General features: G+C 37.3%; 1 protein-coding gene across 1 annotated transcript; it reads right to left on the bottom strand.

Annotated features, from left to right (window-relative positions):
* Positions 1-9,816: 9,816 nt before the first annotated feature.
* LOC110784062 (uncharacterized) lies at positions 9,817-22,145 on the bottom strand. Its single transcript, XM_056831163.1, has 5 exons — positions 21,948-22,145; positions 21,526-21,822; positions 10,450-10,890; positions 10,057-10,332; positions 9,817-9,969 (listed from the first exon to the last, which is right to left on the bottom strand). The coding sequence occupies exons 1-5, from the start codon at positions 22,062-22,064 to the stop codon at positions 9,817-9,819; spliced, it is 1,284 nt and encodes a 427-aa protein (XP_056687141.1). The 5' UTR covers positions 22,065-22,145.
* Between the last annotated feature and the right edge of the window lie 850 nt (positions 22,146-22,995).

Raw genomic sequence — 22,995 nt, 5'->3', positions numbered from 1 at the left:
TATTTATATTTCCGATACGATCCATATTTCCGTTTCCGGCAATATCATCGTTTCCAGAGTATTTATTTCTTGCCTGTGACGATCTCAGCTCCCACTGAAACCAAGATCCGTCGATTCCGAATATCCATAGTTGGAGTATTTAATGCCATTAAATACTTGATCCGTTTACGTACTATTTGTGTGACCCTACGGGTTCAGTCAAGAGTAAGCTGTGGATTAATATCATTAATTCCACTTGAACTGAAGCGGCCTCTAGCTAGGCATTCAGCTCACTTGATCTCACTGAATTATTAACTTGTTAATTAATACTGAACCGCATTTTATTAGACTTAACATAGAATGCATACTTGGACCAAGGGCATTATTTCCTTCAGTCTCCCACTTGTCCTTAGGGACAAGTGTGCATTTCCTAATTCCTTTGTCGCTCGATGCTTGCTCTTGAACATAAGGTAAGAGTTGTCATCCTTATTATGTCCAGAGGTGTTCCTCGGTTTCAGAGTTCAACTGATCAAATAAACAGATAATCATAGCCTATGATTCATCCGAGCACGGCCATGCATTTCACAGTTTCTAACTCTCCGAGTGGCCTTGAACAACTTTTAAGCATCTCATCCCGATTTATGGGAGGACAATCCCAATCTTGCGATCTTGAGATTAGACTTCGTTTGATAGGTGATTACCTGAGCGTTGCCTTTATAGCCTCCTTTTACGGTGCGACGGTTGGTCAACGTCAAAGCAACCAGTTCTCAAACAAGTAATCTCAAATCACTCAGGTATTGAGGATTTAGTGTCTAATAATTTTAATGAAATTTACTTATGACAGATTTTCATCTCTTATAGTAAAGTTTCATAGGTCTTGTCCGATACTAGTCTTCCCAAAGTAAGTATCTATGCAAATGATTATGACATTGCCATGTCCACATAGTTCAAGAAACAGAACTACTAGTCATCTTGCATTCTAATCGTCTAACGTTTTCTATGCGTCCAATTTTATAGAAAACTCCGACTAGGGACCATTTTCAACCTTTGACATTCAAGTTCACTTGATAGACATTTCTTAGTCACAGGACTGGTCCTGACAGTCTATCTTGAATATATCGTCAAATTGAAGGGACTCATCATTTAATACTAAACCAAGATTAAATGGAATATGAAAATACATTTCATATATGATAAATGTTCAACCCCATTATTTTACAACCATGGGCCTCAAACCCATCTTTAAAACAGTTCATGGAATTCAAAGCTATGCTTGATTTCCAGTGCTACAACGTGAGTGTTGCTTCTCACTTGTTGCATAGGTTTAGTTATCACGCTTTGCCAATCTTAACATCCTTTTCATCGAATGTTCTTCGAGATGTGATGATAAGAACTTTTGAGTATGTTTATTTTGTGATCTAGTCTTTCTTGCTACATTAGTGGTTCTACGCATTTTGCAATGAAGGACCATCAAGTTAGCAGACGTTTTTCTTGCTTCAAGAGTGGTTCTACGCATTTTTCAATGAAGAACCATCAAGCCAGCAGATAGGTGATCTACCCAAGTTCAGTGAAGAACTTTAAACAACCTTGTTTTATTGCTTCTTAGGCAATAATTACTTTTACTTCAACTGTATAGGTTGCTAGTGATGCTTTGTTTGGATTTACCTATCCAAGCAGTTCATAGATATGTGGAAGACTCTCCAACTATATCTTAGAACATAGAAATTATTATTTTAATTTACCACGCAACAACTCATGGTCTCCAACCCATGTTGCCATTTTCAAAACACGATGCTCTATAGCTCGTCCTTATCAATGGTTAACTCCAAAGGGTCTTGCTTGATCCTTTGCCAGTGTTTATGCGTGTAGCATCAATATTTAGCATATCTTTATTTCCTTGAATCAAGAACTATTCCTATGTACCTTTTCAAGTACCATAAGTATTATTGATCTCAATCTAGTTGATCTTTACTTAGATCAATAGAGATTGGTATATGTTCGTCATGGCTAAAGTCATACGATACGTTTTTGGCGATCCTCATATTATATCATACATGATAAATTCTTTTGCAGAATAATTCCCAATTGAATTCTATTCATGTAACTTTAGCTTATCTAGTTTCAGTAGATACTAAATTCAGCTAAATTCTTTGACATATAATATAGGTTAAGAATCTTATTTAGATCCTTTGATGTTTAACTTAGTAAATGCTTATACATAGTTCAAACATCCTTTACTTAGATTTATTCACATGGGTCGAATATCTCCAATGGAGACTTTCGTGTTTGATTTAGTAAATGCTATTACTTAATCCAAAACAATATCATAAGATCTTTGTAAATAGATCTTAATACCCAGTATGTACTAAGTTTCGCCATGGTCCATCATTGATGAATAATTTCAAATCTAAGTCATTAGCATTTGAATGTTATTTCACAATAGAGAGATATGTGTGTAATACACATAGGACCAATTAAGTTTTAAGTACTCCCACTAAACTTCTTATATATCTATAGGAATCATGTATATTTTATGAAACTAAAATGCTTATTAGCTTCACTTAAAATACAGTTCCAATTCCCAATTGCTTGCTTAAATTTGTACTTAGATTTTATAAGCTAGCTTTCCTTTTCAAGCATTTATTTGGATCCACAAATTCTATGACATACCATGTACATATTATATTCCAACATTTGATTGAGGAATACGTTTTGTCATCCAATTGTCATATGTACCAATATGCAATCATTGCTTGAGTTATAGACTTGAGCATTACGATTATGCATGAGGTTTCAACACAATCCAAGCCATGAATTTGCTTGTAACCTTTAGCAACTAATCTAGCTTTGTGTGTGAACACAATTTCATGTTTGATGGTTTTTATCCTTAAAACAAACTTGCAACCAATAGGTGTGAAACTATTCTTGCAAATCAACAAAATTTCAATTTTGTCATCAAAACATTTGGTTATGTTTTATGGCCTTTAACCATCTAAAACATTTGAGTCTATATATGGCCTCTAACCATTTTAGGGAATCTGGGTTTCGTCATAGCTTTCTTACAGGTCACAAACTCATTAATCTACATAATAATAGTTTGACTGAAGTTGTAGGTTTGTTCACTATTTAATAGAAGAATCTCATAGTTTCATTGACCTAATCTCTATGTTTCTTCACGATCTAATAGAAGAATCTCATAGTTTCAGTGACTTGAATTCTATGCCTACTTGGGTATAGAACATCAAACAATAGAATATCAATAGCCACTTGAAAGTCCTTTGAATATTCTGTTCTCCTTGAAGCACTTGTAAAGTCTTTTAAGAGATGTCTATTCTTTAAAGCCACTCCTTAAAGAATACGTGTTCGGATTTTCTAAAGAACTTCGAAAAGCCTCCGGAATGTCCGTTTATGTTTGTTGTTCGCCTCGAAGACTTTGGAGGTCTATTTTCTCCCACTTGTCATTTTGGAAACGAATCTCCAAAAGGACATTATTTCGAGGAAACAAACATTATGTTCTCAAAAATTCGTGGTAGAAACAATACCCTTGTGTCTCATTTGAATAAATCACAATGAAACATATATCTATACTTGGGCCTTAGTTTGTTGAATAACAAACACTAAGCTCCCACTGAGTTTAGGAACTCTTTAGATATATTATGAAAAGATATTCCGAAATTACTTTTCAATAGCTTTGACGAATTTGGTTTAGTTTGGTGGTAGTTGAGCATTTTGTTTTAGAAATTATAGGAAAAGTCTTTATGATCCATCATTGATCGAATCAAGTACTAATTGCCTTCGATTATTCCAACTAAGATATGCCATATCTTATGGACCTAGATTGTGAAATTGCAACACACAATCATTGATGATCATATTTGGTCTCAAGTAATCATCAACATGATCTAACCTAGATCTTTATGATTTCTTGCCAAGTGGATTTTATACTTCTGAATCTTTGAACTAGCCAAACAGATTCAACTTATATCACATTTGAGTAAATAAACCTATATTCACTCAAATCCATGTGAAATAATAAAGTCATAAAATCTTTCTTTAGCTTTGAACTCTATTGTCTAGGCGTTCTAACAATAGTTCATATTTTTTTGTTACTTTCAACAAGTAAGACTAGTTGTCTTAAAATGATCTAGAAATCAATCAACTTTCAAAAGTCCATCAAAATAGAGCTTTTGAATGTTAACTTGTTGATATGGTCTAAGAAACAATGCCAAAGATTAGTGGAACTCAAATCAAGGGGTTGATTTGAACCTAGTAAAGTTCTTTAAAGAGTTTGTTTGTTTTAATCAAGCATATTGACTCAACCTGTAATTGACCATTTCATTCAAATAAACAAACAAACATTGTTTTTGTTTTTCTTGAATGTGAGTCTTTCTGTGTTTGAAAACAGAAATTTAGGTATGTTGATTATGGAACAAAATAGCCATTAAGTTCCAGCCTTTGAAAGGACTTAAAACAAACTAGATGACCCTACAACTAATGTAGCATTGCCATGCTTCATTTCCCACTTGTAGGTCATTAGTGTATCCTAGCTTCCATTGTTTGAGTTATTACCGAAGTAAGAACCTCAAGCGGTATATGATACCAAGGAAGTTTGATTGCTAGGTCACTTCTCTTTAAACATAAACTTATAGGTAGAAACGGAATCGTAAATTCCTTTCATTTGTTCCTCGTTTTCCTATTTCTTGTACCCTTTCTTATAGTCTTAAGAATTGAATTCTTTAGTGTTGACTTTTATACTTTGTTAGACATGTCCAATGTCACCCCAACAGGGTTCTTTACCATTTAATTTATGTTGAACATTCTGTTTCAACTAGATGATCTTACCAGAAGCTTCTAAAGTTCTCCAAGCATCGATCTATTCGAATGTCTAGGGACTAGACTCATTCGAGAATTAAATGGACAAAGATATTAGGTTTTTAACCATTGGTAAAGCTGAGCGTTTTAAGCTCAATGCTTTATGATCTCAAAACTACATTGTATTTTGAATTCACAAGCACCAATTGGTTTGCCATTCGACTTTGATGTTCGAAAACCACCATAAAAGTCGCTATAAGAAACGTACATTTTAAATTGCTCACTTTCTCTCATTTCCGTGAATTGTTCTTGGATTCACTACCAATCGAGGAAATTTACTGTTACCTTTCTAAAAGGATTTACTGCAGTGCAAGATATTTAATTATAAACAATAATTAAAACATACATTGAAGCATGCAAAGTCTAAACATTTATCATGAATAATAACTTGAAAATGAAAGCAATCATGCAATTTAAACAAGTCATTAGCATTTTATTCGAATTATGTGTTCCGGCAGGTGTGAATAAAATGATTCCAAGATCCTAAAATCATTGAAGAACTAAGCACAGTTTGTCGACTTAATCCTAAAACATCTTAGGTAAGCAAAAGCCTTTTGCTAATAGTCTAGAAACTATTCTTGGTTGATAGGTACGTCTAAGAACTTATTAGGTAAACCTATCGATTTTTCCACGACATAAAAGGACTCCTTACTTATATCGTTGAGTTTCACCAAAACTAACATGTACTCACAATTATTTGTGTACCTTGCCCCTTTAGGACCAATAAGTAACACCTCGCTGAGCGAAAACTATTACTAGATTGATGTAAAGGATATCCAAGCAAGTGTATATTTTGGCATGGCACCTTTTAACTCAATTTTTATGTTTGGAACTTAAGGCTCTTACTATGTTGGTTAGATTTTAAGTGAACTAAAATCCTTAATCATGCAACATAATCAAGCCACAATCTTATGCATAATTAAGACATATTTAAAGCAATAAATAACTTAAAGCATGCATAAGATAAATGTGATCTAGTATGGCCCGACTTCATCTTGAAGCTTTAACTTCAAAGTCCGTCTTGAAAATCTCCGTGGGAGGCACCATTTTCTTCAAATAGGATAAGCTATAATTAAAACTAATTACAACTATGTGATGGTACGCAGACCATATTTGAATTGAAAAACGACTTTGGTACTTTAGACCAATTACATTCAAATTAATGGTACGCAGACCATATTTTCACTAGTAGAAAAAACCCTTATTGCAGCGGGCTTTTAGACCCCTGTTGCAGCGTACATCGTATGCTGCAACTGGGGGGCCTGCAACAAGTCTGAACTTGTTGCAGCGTACATGTTCGCTGCAAAAAGTGATTTGTTGCAGCGGGCTTTTAGATGTACGCTGCAACAAGTGCCAAAAAATTGGCAAAATTTTGGACTTGTTGCAGCGTACATATAAAAGCCCGCTGCAACAGACCCAACTTTTTGCAGCGTACATTTATTTGTACGCTGCAACAAGTCTGAATTACTCAATTTTTTGCAGCGTACATTTATTTGTACGCTGCAACAAGTCTGAATTTTTGCGAAATTTTTTTCCCTTGTTGCAGCGTACAACATATATGTACGCTGCAAAAAAGCACTTTTGGGGGGAAAATTCTAATTTTGTTTAGGGATACCTAGAGTGCCTTGCACCAAATATAGAAACCTGTCAAAACAATAATAGAATAACGCAACCTGTATAACAAATATAAAAACAACAACTGGAGTTTTGTATATATCCCAAAACCAAAAGTGCACATACCGATACATTTAAATACATTTACGTTCCAATTTCAACGTACGCATACATTTTAACATAAAAGATTGTTCTATAACATCTAAACCAACACGATCAAGCGCCATCAGGTCAATAATAAATACTTGGTGGTAAAAAACTTCGCCTATTGCTCACGAACCACATCAATTTCCTCACTAGCATAAGGCGCAGTCCTCGGAGTATAGACCTTACAAAAACAAAAAATTGATGGAGCATATATTAGATCGATTAAATGCAAATGAAATGTCACATTTTAACATTCAAGCAACTAATGACAATGTATTAATAGTCTAGAATACGAATCAATTAGTTACTTAATTACCTCATCTAGCCGGCCTTCATAGTCATGTTGTAACGTGACTATCTCTAACATGAACTTCATAACGTAATAGCCACACTCAGTTCCGCCGATTTGTTGAGCACAATGATTAAGAAACATAATACTTTATCTTGCAAGGCCAATAATTAATAAAAACAAAGCAAAAAGCTAATTAAGAAACATGTTATACCTCTATATGAATGGGTTTACACGACTTAAAACTCGTTTTATTCGGACAATGCCCACCATTGCACTTGTACACTTGGTATGCCCTAGAAAATTAACGAAACATGGGTACTCATGAATATGATTTTGGCTTAGGTTTCTTAAAGACTAATGTAATTTGTAAGCAAAAGAACTTACAAACTTAAGATTCCCCATGCATAATCTGTTCGACGTGGATCTCTAGCAGAATCGAAAATATATACATAACCTCTACGTAGGTCCATCACGTATAAATTCCAATGATTTCTGTATAATTTATAAATGATATATTAAATATTTAATAACAATAATAATTAATATTTTATATGAAACTTATATAATATAACACACTTACTCTTGATTATATGGGATTAAAAACCAATTAGTTAGGTTAGGATTACCCATCTTCTCCTTTTCAATTTCAGCTTGGAAAATGTTTTTCAAATACATTGTTGGCGCTCCAGGGTCGGCCTTGATTCTAGTGCTTGACATAATCTCGGGACAAATGAACGAAATCCGAGACATTTCAAATGATTTGGCATGATCGTGCAATAAACACCTACAAAATAAACAAGATTACACTATTAAGATCGATAAAGAGAAAAAACTTCAAAGAAATAATAGTTTTATTAACAACAATAAAACATTTAATTACAATATGTAGACTTGGATCGCTGAAATGTTTAAGCACGCCCCGCGAAGGAACTCTCCTATATCAGACGCAGTTATGTATGTTTCTTGATCAAAATCCGAGTGCCAAACTGAGGCCGCCAATGGGATGGTAGTATTATCATATATATCATCAGGCGCCGAAGTCATGATAAACTGCAAGTATTTGCATGACGGGCCAAGACCTTGAATTGCATCGTGTACAAGTCCCGCTTTCTTGCTTTTGGTGGTTGATTCTTGTGTTTTACGATCACAACTACCCACGACCTCTAAGTTGGACTTAGGCTTAGAATTCGACTTCTTTGGATGCGAAAATTCCTATAACAATAGTCAATTAACATTAGTCATATAATAAGAATCAAATGAGTCCTTAGGTTCTTTAGTTCAAATTTGGGAGCGAAAATGTCATTTTAGCTCAATATATGACCTATAACGACCCAACGAGCCTTAAATGTGCATAAATGGGTTCGAATGAGTTTTAGAAACTTAAAACTATGCATATTAGTCGTGTAATAAGAATCAAATGAGTCCTTAGGTTCTTTAGTTCAAAGTTGGGAGCGAAAATGTCATTTTAGGTCTATATATGACCTATAACGACCCAACGAGCCATAAATGTGCATAATTAGGTTCGAATGAGTTTTAGAAACTTAAAACTATGCATATTAGTCATGTAATAGGATTAAAATGAGTGTTTAGGTTCTTTAGTTCAAAGTTGGGAGCGGAAATGTCATTTTAGCTCTATATATGACATATAACGACCCAACGAGCCATAAATGTGCATGAATAGGTTCGAATGAGTTTTAGAAACTTAAAACTATGCATATTAGTCATGTAATAAGAATAAAATGAGTCATTAGGTTCTTTAGTTCAAATTTGGGAGCGAAAATGTCATTTTAGCTCAATATAACCTATAACGACCCAACGAGCCTTAAATGTGCATAATTAGGTTCGAATGAGTTTTAGAAACCTAAAACTATGCATATTAGTCATGTAATAAGAATCTAATGAGTCCTTAGGTTCTTTAGTTCAAAGTTGGGAGCGAAAATGTCATTTTAGGTTAATATATGACCTATAACGACCCAACGAGCGTTAAATGTGCATAATTAGGTTCGAATGAGTTTTAGAAACTTAAAACTATGCATATTAGTCGTGTAATAAGAATCAAATGAGTCCTTAGGTTCTTTAGTTCAAAGTTGGGAGCGAAAATGTCATTTTAGGTTAATATATGACCTATAACGACCCAACGAGCCTTAAATGTGCATAATTAGGTTCGAATGAGTTTTAGAAACTTAAAACTATGCATATTAGTCGTGTAATAAGAATCAAATGAGTCCTTAGGTTCTTTAGTTCAAAGTTGGGAGCGAAAATGTCATTTTAGCTCTATATATGACATATAACGACCCAACGAGCCTTAAATGTGCATGAATAGGTTCGAATGAGTTTTAGAAACTTAAAACTATGCATATTAGTCATGTAATAAGAATAAAATGAGTCATTAGGTTCTTTAGTTCAAAGTTGGGAGCGAAAATGTCATTTTAGCTCTATATATGACCTATAACGACCCAACGAGCCATAAATGTGCATAAATAGGTTGGAATGAGTTTTAGAAACTTAAAACTATGCATATTAGTCATGTAATAGGATTAAAATGAGTGTTTAGGTTCTTTAGTTCAAAGTTGGGAGCGAAAATGTCATTTTAGCTCTATATATGACCTTTAACGACCCAACGAGCCTTAAATGTGCATAAATAGGTTCGAATGAGTTTTAGAAACTTAAAACTATGCATATTAGTCGTGTAATAAGAATCAAATGAGTCCTTAGGTTCTTTAGTTCAAAGTTGGGAGCGAAAATGTCATTTTAGGTTAATATATGACCTATAACGACCCAACGAGCCTTAAATGTGCATAATTAGGTTCGAATGAGTTTTAGAAACTTAAAACTATGCATATTAGTCGTGTAATAAGAATCAAATGAGTCCTTAGGTTCTTTAGTTCAAAGTTGGGAGCGAAAATGTCATTTTAGGTTCGAATGAGTTTTAGAGGGTTTACCTTGGATGGTAAGTCTGTTGTCTTCTTTTGGGCCGCTAACACCGTTGTCTTTTTCTTGGAGCTACCATCCCTCTCTTTAGAAACATTAGACTTGGACTTCTTTTTAGGAGGTGAAATACAATCCTTTAAAATTCAACAAAAACAAGAGTAGGTAAGATGTCGAATGTGCTTGCGTGAACATATACATTCTAAACAATAAAACATATATACCTCGCCGTCTTCGAAAATCACTAAGTGTATGGGCCATTGCACAAAACTACCCAGAGCACCGCCTAAGTTAGTGAAACCATCTCCCGTAGGTACCGGAAGAATATCATCAACATGTCCGTCGTAAACAAAATCAACTTGGACTTTATAGTGACCAGGCTTCATCGATGTAAAATGTTGGGGCAATGCACCATCTGAGGGTTGTACCATACCATCCGCCACGACAATGTTGTTGCCTGAAACTTTCTCCTCAAGGGCAAGACGACATGGAGTCCTTTCCTTCATAAACAAAGGTTTCAATGCAACTTTGTAAGTGATACAGATTATTAAGTAAATGTCAACTAAAAACATAAAAGGATCAAGCAACTATGTTAAAAAAGAGTGACTACGTCGTACCTTTAGCTCGCGTGGTTGCGGCACTAAGATGTGACGAGTGGTTCTTGTAGCACTAACATCAAGGTCAACTCTGGCAGAATCATTTAAGTGGAGGTCATCAGGTATCGGGGTAGAAATGGAGTTTAGTTGTCCTGTTTTTAACAAGGTGCTTAGTTGCTTTTGGAGGGCCTCTGCCACCCTCTTCTCTACCCTTTTCTCTAATTCACCTTCAAACTCCTTTTTCACAGAAGCTCTGATTGATTCGTAATTTTCTGATGAAGCTTCACCATGGTCACTTCTACTATGTCGAATACACGGACCGAAAGCCTTTTTGATACCAACCATGCCACCTGTTCCCTTGACACGCCCACGATGATCTTTTTTCCCTATAGCTTTAGTGAGGGAATCCTCACCCCGTTCGAAAGAAAGATTTCCTTTTTCCTCTTCTGCGATGTACTCTAACTGAAGGAAATAATGCCCTTGGTCCAAGTATGCATTCTATGTTAAGTCTAATAAATGCGGTTCAGTATTAATTAACAAGTTAATAAATTCAGTGAGATCAAGTGAGCTGAATGCCTAACTAGAGGCCGCTTCAGTTCAAGTGGAATTAATGATATTAATCCACAGCTTACTCTTGACTGAACCCGTAGGGTCACACAAATAGTACGTAAACGGATCAAGTATTTAATGGCATTAAATACTCCATCTATGAATATTCGGAACCGACGAATCTTGGTTTCAGTGGGAGCTAAGATCGTCACAGGCAAGAAATGAATACTCCGGAAACGATGATATTGCCGGAAACGGAAATATGGATCGTATCGGAAATATAAATATTATCCAAGTCGTAGATGTTGCCGGAAACGGAAACATGGTACGTATCAGAAAATATTATCGGAAATGGAAATATTGCCAGAATCGGAAATATTGCCGGAAACGGAAATATTGTCAGAATCGGAAATATTACCGGAATCGGAAAATAATTCCGGAAATGGAAATATTAAATATTTGTTCGAAACGGAAATTAATTCCGGAATCGGAAATATTAAATATTGTTCGTATCGGAAATGAATTCCGGAATCGGAAAATTTAATCGGAAGCGCATCGTACGAATAAGCATCGGACGAGGCCTGCCGGACGAGGCCCAGCACGAAGCCAGGCCATCGCCCAGCAAGCCAAGCGCGCCGCACAAACAGCCACGCCAGGCCCAGCGCAAGGCCAGGCCCAGCAGGCTGCGCAGCGCGCACAGCGCGCACAGCATGCGCAGCACGCACAACGCGCACAGCACGCGCAGCGCGCAGCGCGCGCGGGCGCTGCGTGGGCTGCTGCTCGCGCGCACGCATGGGGGCCCATCGTGGCTGCCGTGCGTGTGTGTGCAAGTGTTTGTGTTCGTGCACGTTTCCTAAAACATGCAGAGTTTGGTTAATGATTAAATTCCTAATTCTATTTGATAAATTAATTAAATTAGAGTTCTTGTAGGATTCTAGGTTTAATTAATTTGTATCTGAATAGGATTTCGATTCCCTTTCCATACCCCTATAAATATGGGGCTAGGGCTCACAATTTATAACAAGTTTCAAAGTATTCAAAAGTGAGTTTTTTGAGAGAAAATTAAAACACACATCTTGCTCATAAAAGTGCCGAAATTTTCTAGTACCTTAAGGGCGATTCTAGTTGGTCAATCTTAAGGCGGATCCGGACGTGCTGTGGACTATCTACGGAGGGACGACACTTGGAGTCCTAAAGACTTGTTCTTGTTCGGTTCGGGCGCAGCTAGGGAGGGCACGCAACAAAGAGTATGCATCTAAATTATGCTATATGATTATGTGTAAATAATATGTTGTCCTGGGTTAATGGTTGTTTCCGCATGATCTATGTAATGTCATATGTATCATAACCTAACAGTGGTATCACGAGCCCCTTATTATTTTCATAATCTAAATTGCATGAACATGGTTAAATATTACAAATTTGCAAGAATTAAAAGGGGTGATTAATTTTCGTAATTGTTAATTAATTGCAAATTGCGTTTATTTAATTATACGTACGCAGTTTTTCGGCAGTTTCTTCGTTACTCATCCGAATTGAGTGATTTTAGTGTCAATTCCGCATATAAAAGGCATTCTAAAATTTTGACAAAAAGAGTATTTTTCTGCCGAACCCAGAATTCTCAAATTCGAAGCCTAACTATGACTTTTCGAAGGTTTTAGTTTTTCGAATGCAAAATTTCGTAAATTTAAGATGTTAAATTAAATATTTGCGATTCTTGTTGATAAATCTTGAATTTTTGATTGACCTACTGCATATGTTTAACAAGTTTGAATGCCTAGTCTTGTTAATTATGCAATCTAATTTGTAATTATGATTAATTTGTTGAAAATTAGAATAATTTAGAATTAATTTGATTTTCATAATTAATTGTAATTTAATTAGAAACCTATGATTAAAAACCACCATAAAAATTGTAAATTTATGATAAATTTTAAATTTTTATGACCTAGACTTGAATCCATAACAATCGGAAATCAATTGGATAATAAATTTTCGATTTTTTCGCCCTAAAATTATGAAATTAATATTATTTATTAATTTGTCATTAATTTTAAATATAAATTTTAAATTTTTATGCGATTCGTTCATAAAACTTGCACGCACGAAGCAATGGACGCTTCGTGTTACCCTTAAGGGGTGTTGTATAATGCGGGCATGCGACGACGAGCAAGGGAGCTTGTCGCCCGTGCGGCACGAATGCAATGAGCAAGGGCGTAGTGCACGAGCACAAGGCAGCAGCCCTGCCTTGTGTCATGTGCCACGAGCAATGGATGAATGGGCATGGGGGAAGGGCGAGCCAAGGCAGTCGCGTGTGGGCAGCAAGCGAGCTGCGCCACAACGCGCGCTGCCTCGCACAAGAGCGCGCAGCCTCGCGCGCAGCGAGCGCAAGCTCGCGTGCCACGAGCGCTGCGCCCAGCATTGCTCGCGCGCACAACGAGCGAGGACTCGCGCGCACAGCCAGCATTGCTCGCGCGCACAGCGAGCGATGTCGCCCGCCCAGCGAGCGATGTCGCGCGCCCAGCGAGCGATGGCTCGCGCGCCCAGTGAGCGATGTCGCGCCCGCACTGCGAGCGATAGCTCGCGTGCGATGAGCGCTGGCGCGCGCAGCGAGCACCAATGCGTGCGGAGGCTTGCGATGGGGATGCAGCAGCTATGCGACGAGCGCATGGGCTGCGCGCACATGGCCAGCAATGGCTGTGTGCGTGCGGCCCATGGGCGTGCAACGCGTAGGGTGTTTGTGTTACGATTAAAGATCGTTTTGAATGTTTAACTTGAAAATTTCAGTTCACGTAATTTTAATTAATTTTAAAATTAATAATTTAAATTATTTTCTTGGATTTTAATTTTGAATATTGTAATTATAATAAATTTTATTTATTCTAATTATTTTACTAAAATTAAAATCATGAATTAATTTAAATACGACTGAAATTAAATTAAACTTTTTGGATTCAATTATAAATTTATATAAGCTTTAAATTTTAATTAAATTTGTATGTTTCCGGTTAGACTAGAAATACATTTTTATGTTTAAAATTAGTAAAGCATATGAATTTATTGGTTTCAGTGGGAGCGTATTTTAGTCATAAACTCTTGATTAGGTCTACAAATCCTTAAGGTTAAAACAACTTGATTAGAATTAATAAGGACTGAATAATTGGTAGATTATTGGTGCCCTTGATTAATTGCTGCAAATGTTTATGTGATGCATAATGTATTTTACTAACCAGCTATGTGGGCCATTCATGATAATGAATGGGTGAATGGTATATATTGTATATGTACTGTTTTGCAGGTTATGAAGTGACTAGTATGGCCCAAATAGGATAGAAAATATGGTCTGCGTACCATTAATTTGAATGTAATTGGTCTAAAGTACCAAAGTTGTTTTTCAATTCAAATATGGTCTGCGAACCATCAAATAGTTGTAATTAGTTATAGCTTATCCTATTTGAAGAAAATGGTGCCTCCCACGGAGATTTTCAAGACGGACTTTGAAGTCAAAGCTTCAAGATGAAGTCGGGCCATACTAGATCACATTTATCTTATGCATGCTTTAAGTTATTTATTGTTTTAAATATGTCTTAAAATGCATGAGATCAAAAGCTTGATTATGTTGCATGATTAAGGATTTTAGTTCACTTAAAATCTAACCAACATAGTAAGAGCCTTAAGTTCCAAACTTAAAAATTGAGTTAAAAGGTGCCATGCCAAAATATACACTTGCTTGGATATCCTTTACATCAATGTAGTAATAGTTTTCGCTCAGCGAGGTGTTACTTATTGGTCCTAAAGGGGCAAGGTACACAAATAATTGTGAGTACATGTTAGTTTTGGTGAAACTCAACGATATAAGTAAGGAGTCCTTTTATGTCGTGGCAAATTTGATAGGTTTACCTAATAAGTTCTTAGACGTACCTATCAACCAAGAATAGTTTCTAGACTATTAGCAAAAGGCTTTTGCTTACCTAAGATGTTCTAGGATTAAGTCGACAAACTGTGCTTAGTTCTTCAATGATTTTAGGATCTTGGAATCATTTTATTCACACCTGCCGGAACACATAACTTGAATAAAATGCTTAATAAACATTGAATTATGCATGTATGCTAGAATTTAAGTTTATTAAGAGAAACTGTGAATGGTTATTTATTTGTTTACTCTTTTCAATTGTAGTTTTAATATGGCAAACAACAATCAAAACATCATCATGGGTTCTGAGCTTATGGTCAAGCTGAACCTGACAAATTTTCTTGAATGGGAAGCTAAGCTAGTTGAAATAGTCAAACTCAATGGACTTGAGTATGTACTGTCACATCCCATGCCAAGCTACTATGCCAGAGACATGACCCCTGAGAGATTTTACGCCTGGGATGCGGATCTCAAAAAGGTTATGAGTCTCATGCTGAACAATATCCCTGATGATTGGGCTATAAGGTTTGTAGCCTATGAACCTTTTACGCTCATCAAGAATCTGAGGGATATCTGTCGTGGAAGTACGGAGGACAGGGACCTGAACGTCCATGAGTTGATTGAATCAATGTCTGGTCTAAAGGTTAGTTCTCCCAACAGGTGTTATAGGATGGAGGTCCAAGAAACACATGTTCAGCTCCTTCGCACTAAACAGAGGGTAGGCGTCCCACTGAGGTTCCATGTGGATCTTATGTGTTCATATTTTGATCGCCTAAGTCTACTAGGAACACCAATAAGCGAAAGGATGGCAGTCTCTGTCTTGCTCAATTCACTACACAGTGGGTTTGGTCGCTTCAAGCAACTATACCTAAGTGAACCAAGAGAAGAAACAATTGCAGAATTTATTCACCTTGTCAGAAAGGCTGAAATAGTACTGGACTGTGAAGCCAAAGATTTACTCAAGGCTAGAAAGAGACCATTCAAGAAAGGTGGAAAGTCCAAGGGCAATGCTAAATCAAAGCAGGACAAGTCCACATCAAGCTGTCTTTATTGTGATGGAATAGGCCATTACAAAAGAGAATGTCCAAAGCTAAAGGAAGATCAGAAGAACGGAACAGTCGTTCCATCTTCAGGTATTTTCGTTATAGACTGTATACTTGCTAATTCAACTTCTTGGGTATTAGATACAGGTTGTGGCTCACACTTATGTTCCAATCCACAGGGACTAAGAAGAAGTAGAAAGTTAAGCAAGGGAGAAGTCGACCTACGAGTGGGAAATGGAGCACGGATTGCTGCATTAGCCGTAGGAACTTACTATTTGTCGTTGCCCTCCGGGCTAGTTTTGGAACTGGAAGAATGTTTCCATGTTCCAAGTCTTACTAAAAACATCATTTCAGTTTCTTGCTTAGATGCTAAGGGATTTTCCTTTATAATAAAAGACAATAGTTGTTCGTTTTATTTTAAAGAGATGTTTTATGGATCTGCTAGATTAGTCAATGGACTTTATTTATTAGATCACGACAAACAAGTATATAACATAAATACCAAAAAGGCCAAAAAGGATGATTCAGATCTCACCTATCTGTGGCATTGTCGATTAGGCCATATAAACTTGAAACGCTTAGAAAGACTTCAAAGGGAAGGAATTCTAGAACCATTTGACTTAGAGAATTATGGTAAATGCGAATCATGTTTACTTGGCAAAATGACAAAGCAACCTTTCTCTAAAGTTGGAGAAAGAGCAAATGAACTATTGGGTTTAATCCATACAGATGTATGTGGACCAATGAGTACAAATGCTAGAGGTGGTTTCAGCTACTTTATCACTTTCACTGATGACTTCAGTAGGTATGGTTATGTCTACCTAATGAAGCATAAGTCTGAATCCTTTGACAAATTCAAGGAATTTCAGAGTGAAGTAGAGAATCAATTAGGCAAGAAGATTAAGGCACTGCGGTCTGATAGAGGCGGTGAATATCTGAGCTATGAATTTGATGACCATCTGAAAGAATGTGGAATTCTATCAGAATTGACTCCTCCTGGAACACCACAATGGAACGGTGTGTCAGAACGGAGGAACAGAACCTTGCTAGACATGGTCAGGTCAATGATGGGTCAGGCCGAACTTCCATTAGAATTTTGGGGACATGCACTAAATACAGCTGCACTCACTATAAATAGAGCTCCGTCTAAAGCTGTCGAAAAGACTCCATACGAATTATGGTTTGGAAAGCCTCCAAATGTGTCTTTTCTTAAGATTTGGGGATGTGAAGTATACGTCAAACGATTAATTTCAGACAAACTTCATCCAAAATCTGACAAATGTATCCTTGTGGGCTATCCAAAGGAAACAAAGGGGTATTACTTCTACAATACATCTGAGAACAAAGTGTTTGTTGCTCGAGATGGTGTCTTTTTGGAGAAGGATCACATTTCCAAAATGACAAGTGGGAGAAAAGTAGACCTCGAAGAAATTCGAGTCGAACAACAAACTCTAGAGAATGCTCAAGATGACATTCAGGATGAAACTCAGAGATCTTTAGAAGAATCTGGTGAGAATCATGGTCAATCTAGAAATGTTACCCCTCGTAGATCGCAAAGATATAGATCTCAACCGGAAAGGTACTTAGGTATTTTGACGAACGAGAGCTATGACGTTCTATTACTTGAAAGTGATGAACCTGCGACTTACAAGCAAGCTATGACGAGCCCTAGCTCCAAGCAGTGGCAAGAAGCCATGCAATCTGAATTAGACTCCATGTCTGAAAACCAAGTATGGGATTTGGTCGATTTGCCAGATGGCTACCAAGCCATTGGAAGCAAATGGGTTTTCAAACTGAAAAAGGACAAGGATGGGAAACTTGAAGTTTTCAAAGCTAGATTGGTCGCAAAAGGTTACAGGCAAGTCCACGGTGTTGATTACGATGAAACCTTTTCACCAGTTGCAATCCTAAAGTCTATTCGAATAATGTTAGCAATCGCTGCATATTACGATTACGAAATATGGCAGATGGATGTCAAAACTGCTTTCTTAAACGGCGTTTTAACAGAAACTGTGTTTATGACATAGCCTGAAGGTTTTGAGGATCCAAAGAATGCTAAAAAGGTATGCAAGCTAAAGAAGTCAATCTACGGATTGAAGCAGGCATCCAGGAGCTGGAATATACGTTTTGATGAAGCAGTCAGTGACTTTGGTTTCATCAAGAACGCGGACGAATCTTGTGTATACAAGAAGGTCAGTGGGAGCAAAATTGCTTTCCTAGTATTATATGTCGACGACATATTGCTTATCGGAAATGACATTCCTATGTTGAACTCTGTCAAGATTTGGCTTGGGAAATATTTTTCGATGAAGGATCTAGGAGAAGCACAGTACATATTGGGCATCAAGATTTACAGAGATAGATCTAAAAAGATGATTGGACTTAGTCAAAGCACTTATATCAATAAGGTGCTTGATAGGTTCAAGATGGCGGACTCCAAGCGAGGCTACCTACCCATGTCTCATGGAATGACTCTAAGCAAGACTCAGTGCCCAAAAACACTTGATGAGCGTAGACGAATGAATGGGATTCCATATGCATCATTGATTGGTTCAATAATGTATGCTATGATATGTACACGCCCGGATGTTGCGTACGCACTCAGTGCTACGAGCAGATACCAGTCAGACCCAGGAGAGGCGCATTGGACTGCTGCCAAGAATATTCTGAAGTACCTGAAAAGGCACAAAGATGACTTCCTGGTCTATGGTGGAGATGATGAATTAATTGTTAAAGGCTATACGGACGCAAGTTTCCAAACCGACAAAGATGATTTTAGATCACAGTCTGGGTTTGTCTTCTGCCTCAACGGAGGAGCAGTAAGCTGGAAAAGTGCTAAGCAAAGCACCATTGCGGATTCTACAACTGAAGCGGAGTACATTGCTGCACATGAAGCAGCAAAGGAAGCTATATGGCTAAGGAAGTTCATAGGAGAACTTGGTGTAGTCCCCTCCATTAAAGGACCAATAGCCCTGTATTGTGACAATAACGGAGCTATTGCACAGGCAAAAGAGCCTAGACACCACCAGAGAGTCAAGCATGTACTTCGTAGATTTCACGTTCTACGAGAGTTCGTTGAAAGAAAAGAAGTCGAGATAAGCAAAATTGGAACTGATGACAACATATCAGATCCATTAACTAAACCTCTGCCGCAGGCGAAGCACAACTCGCACACTGCAGCTATGGGAATCAAGCATATTGGAGAATGGCTTTGATGTCTCTGTTTAATGTTTTAAAGTTTTAGAGTTTAAATCTTTGTAAAACATTATTGGTTAATCATTCACAATAAATGAAATGAATTCATTTTTCCATTTAATTTGTGGTTTATTAAATGATGAGTCCCTTCAATTTGACGATATATTCAAGATAGACTGTCAGGACCAGTCCTGTGACTAAGAAATGTCTATCAAGTGAACTTGAATGTCAAAGGATGAAAATGGTCCCTAATCGGAGTTTTCTATAAAATTGGACGCATAGAAAACGTTAGACGATTAGAATGCAAGATGACTAGTAGTTCTGTTTCTTGAACTATGTGGACATGGCAATGTCATAATCATTTGCATAGATACTTACTTTGGGAAGACTAGTATCGGACAAGACCTATGAAACTTTACTGTAAGAGATGAAAGTCTGTCATAAGTAAATTTCATTAAATTATTAGACACTAAATCCTCAACACCTGAGTGATTTGAGATTACTTGTTTGAGAACTGGTTGCTTTGACGTTGACCAACCGTCGCACCGTAAAAGGAGGCTATAAAGGCAACGCTCAGGTAATCACCTATCAAACGAAGTCTAATCTCAAGATCGCAAGATTGGGATTGTCCTCCCATAAATCGGGATGAGATGCTTAAAAGTTGTACAAGGCCTCTCGGAGAGCTAGAAACTGTGAAATGCATGGCCGTGCTCGGATGAATCATAGGCTATGATTATCTGTTTATTTGATCAGTTGAACTCTGAAACCGAGGAACACCTCTGGACATAATAAGGATGACAACTCTTACCTTATGTTCAAGAGCAAGCATCGAGCGACAAAGGAATTAGAAAATGCACACTTGTCCCTAAGGACAAGTGGGAGACTGAAGGAAATAATGCCCTTGGTCCAAGTATGCATTCTATGTTAAGTCTAATAAATGCGGTTCAGTATTAATTAACAAGTTAATAAATTCAGTGAGATCAAGTGAGCTGAATGCCTAACTAGAGGCCGCTTCAGTTCAAGTGGAATTAATGATATTAATCCACAGCTTACTCTTGACTGAACCCGTAGGTTCACACAAATAGTACGTAAACGGATCAAGTATTTAATGGCATTAAATACTCCATCTATGAATATTCGGAAACGACGGATCTTGGTTTCAGTGGGAGCTAAGATCGTCACAGGCAAGAAATGAATACTCCGGAAACGATGATATTGCCGGAAACGGAAATATGGATCGTATCGGAAATATAAATATTATCCAAGTCGTAGATGTTGCCGGAAACGGAAACATGGTACGTATCGGAAAATATTATCGGAAATGGAAATATTGCCAGAATCGGAAATATTGCCGGAAACGGAAATATTGTCAGAATCGGAAATATTACCGGAATCGGGAAATAATTCCGGAAACGGAAATATTAAATATTTGTTCGAAACGGAAATTAATTCCGGAATCGGAAATATTAAATATTGTTCGTATCGGAAATGAATTCCGGAATCGGAAAATTTAATCGGAAGCGCATCGTACGAATAAGCATCGGACGAGGCCTGCCGGACGAGGCCCAGCACGAAGCCAGGCCATCGCCCAGCAAGCCAAGCGCGCCGCACAAACAGCCACGCCAGGCCCATCGCAAGGCCAGGCCCAGCAGGCTGCGCAGCGCGCACAGCATGCGCAGCACGCACAACGCGCACAGCACGCGCAGCGCGCAGCGCGCGCGGGCGCTGCGTGGGCTGCTGCTCGCGCGCACGCATGGGGGCCCATCGTGGCTGCCGTGCGTGTGTGTGCAAGTGTTTGTGTTCGTGCACGTTTCCTAAAACATGCAGAGTTTGGTTAATGATTAAATTCCTAATTCTATTTGATAAATTAATTAAATTAGAGTTCTTGTAGGATTCTAGGTTTAATTAATTTGTATCTGAATAGGATTTCGATTCCCTTTCCATACCCCTATAAATATGAGGCTAGGGCTCACAATTTATAACAAGTTTCAAAGTATTCAAAAGTGAGTTTTTTGAGAGAAAATTAAAACACACATCTTGCTCATAAAAGTGCCGAAATTTTCTAGTACCTTAAGGGCGATTCTAGTTGGTCAATCTTAAGGCGGATCCGGACGTGCTGTGGACTATCTACGGAGGGACGACACTTGGAGTCCTAAAGACTTGTTCTTGTTCGGTTCGGGCGCAGCTAGGGAGGGCACGCAACAAAGAGTATGCATCTAAATTATGCTATATGATTATGTGTAAATAATATGTTGTCCTGGGTTAATGGTTGTTTCCGCATGATCTATGTAATGTCATATGTATCATAACATAACACTAACTGCCAATTAGGAAAGTAAAATTACTTTATATTCTCTAATCAAAGCAAGTAAATATTAATTAATTATCGCTACTTACAGCTTTTGTTGCGATTTCAACAACTTCTGTATCGTTCGGGTCAATTTCCCACTTTCCCTCTTTATTTTGTACTTGATGGGCCAAAATCCACTCCTTTGATTTGTATTTTCTAACTCTATTAACATTTGAGGTCACTGATGAGTTCACCGAGGAGCTACTCGAGATAGGTAAAGCTGCATCTGGTGGAAGTCGTCCATCCTTTATCCAATCTAGTCGCTTTCTATTATAACCCTTTTGGCCGGTGCGATGTGGGTTCTTGTTGCATGATGCACTTTTCCTCGCCTTTTCACTACGAAGCTGTCAAAGACAACATAAAAAGATGGAAATAAATGTTTTTTCTGATAACTTTTTGTCCTAGAACCAATGTCAGTTTGCTACATGAAAAACTCTTTAAGGACAAGTTAAAGAAATATTATCATTACCAATGACTCTGGCAGGAAATAATGTTTAACAAAAGTCTTCCAATCATCCTCTGTGATATGGTTGTAGACATCCCAAGGCATCTTGTTTGTTTGATTTTTTGGCTTCTTTTCCTTCATAGTTATCCATCGGCGCACCAACTTGCTCTTGAAACAACTAAATCGTTTCGCCACACAAGAATGAAAATATTTCTCCCTCGAATGATTAGAATCATAAGTAATGTGGAACATAAGCTGTTAATAATTAAAAAAAGTTAGATTATAAAAATAGTATTTAAATCAAATTAAATAATCCCCAAAATATACAAATCAAGTTAATATCCAATGCTTACCTTAGTCTCCTCCCAAAACCCCTTCTTGATTTGCTCATCTACCTTTGGATATAATGGGACGTTAATATTAATTCTAGTAGCACAACTCCCAACTTGCTTCCCGTATTCATGAGACCATTGTCGTAAACAAAATCAACTTGGACTTTATAGTTTCAGCAGCCTTTGATACTTGTTCGAACATCTGAGGTCGTTCGTCCAAGTGATCATTCAGCCCATCCATCATCTCATTTATTTCATCATCTTCTTCCTCATCATCATCCGTCTCATTATTCTCATAAATATCATCATCACTCTCATTACTCTGAACATCAAATTCATGGACACTAGAACTTGGACGATCAGGTATTGTTTCACCATGCCAAAACCAAACATGGTAATCTTGCTTAAACCCACGGCGAAATAAATGATCCTCAATTTCATCAATGTCACCTAACCGCTTGATATTGTTACAATCACGGCAGGGACAATAGATTTTTTCGGCTTTTGTACTCCGTTGGTGTGCTAAAGCACATCTAATGAACTCTGCGACCCCACTCAAGTATTCTGCCGTAGTATGGTCACCATACATCCAACGACGACTCATTACTAATAACAACAACAAAAGGTTCCACACATAAACACATATATTAAGAAGTCACAAAATCATTAAGAAGTTCCGCAAATCTTTGGTTACATCATTTAAGTTTATCAATGCTTCACTGAAGTGATATTAGAAGTCC

The sequence above is a fragment of the Spinacia oleracea genome, chromosome 1, assembly GCF_020520425.1.
Source record: "Spinacia oleracea cultivar Varoflay chromosome 1, BTI_SOV_V1, whole genome shotgun sequence".
Classification (NCBI taxonomy): domain Eukaryota; kingdom Viridiplantae; phylum Streptophyta; class Magnoliopsida; order Caryophyllales; family Amaranthaceae; genus Spinacia; species Spinacia oleracea.
Note: the sequence above shows the minus strand (reverse complement) of the source record. Positions and strands in the feature narration are given on the sequence as shown.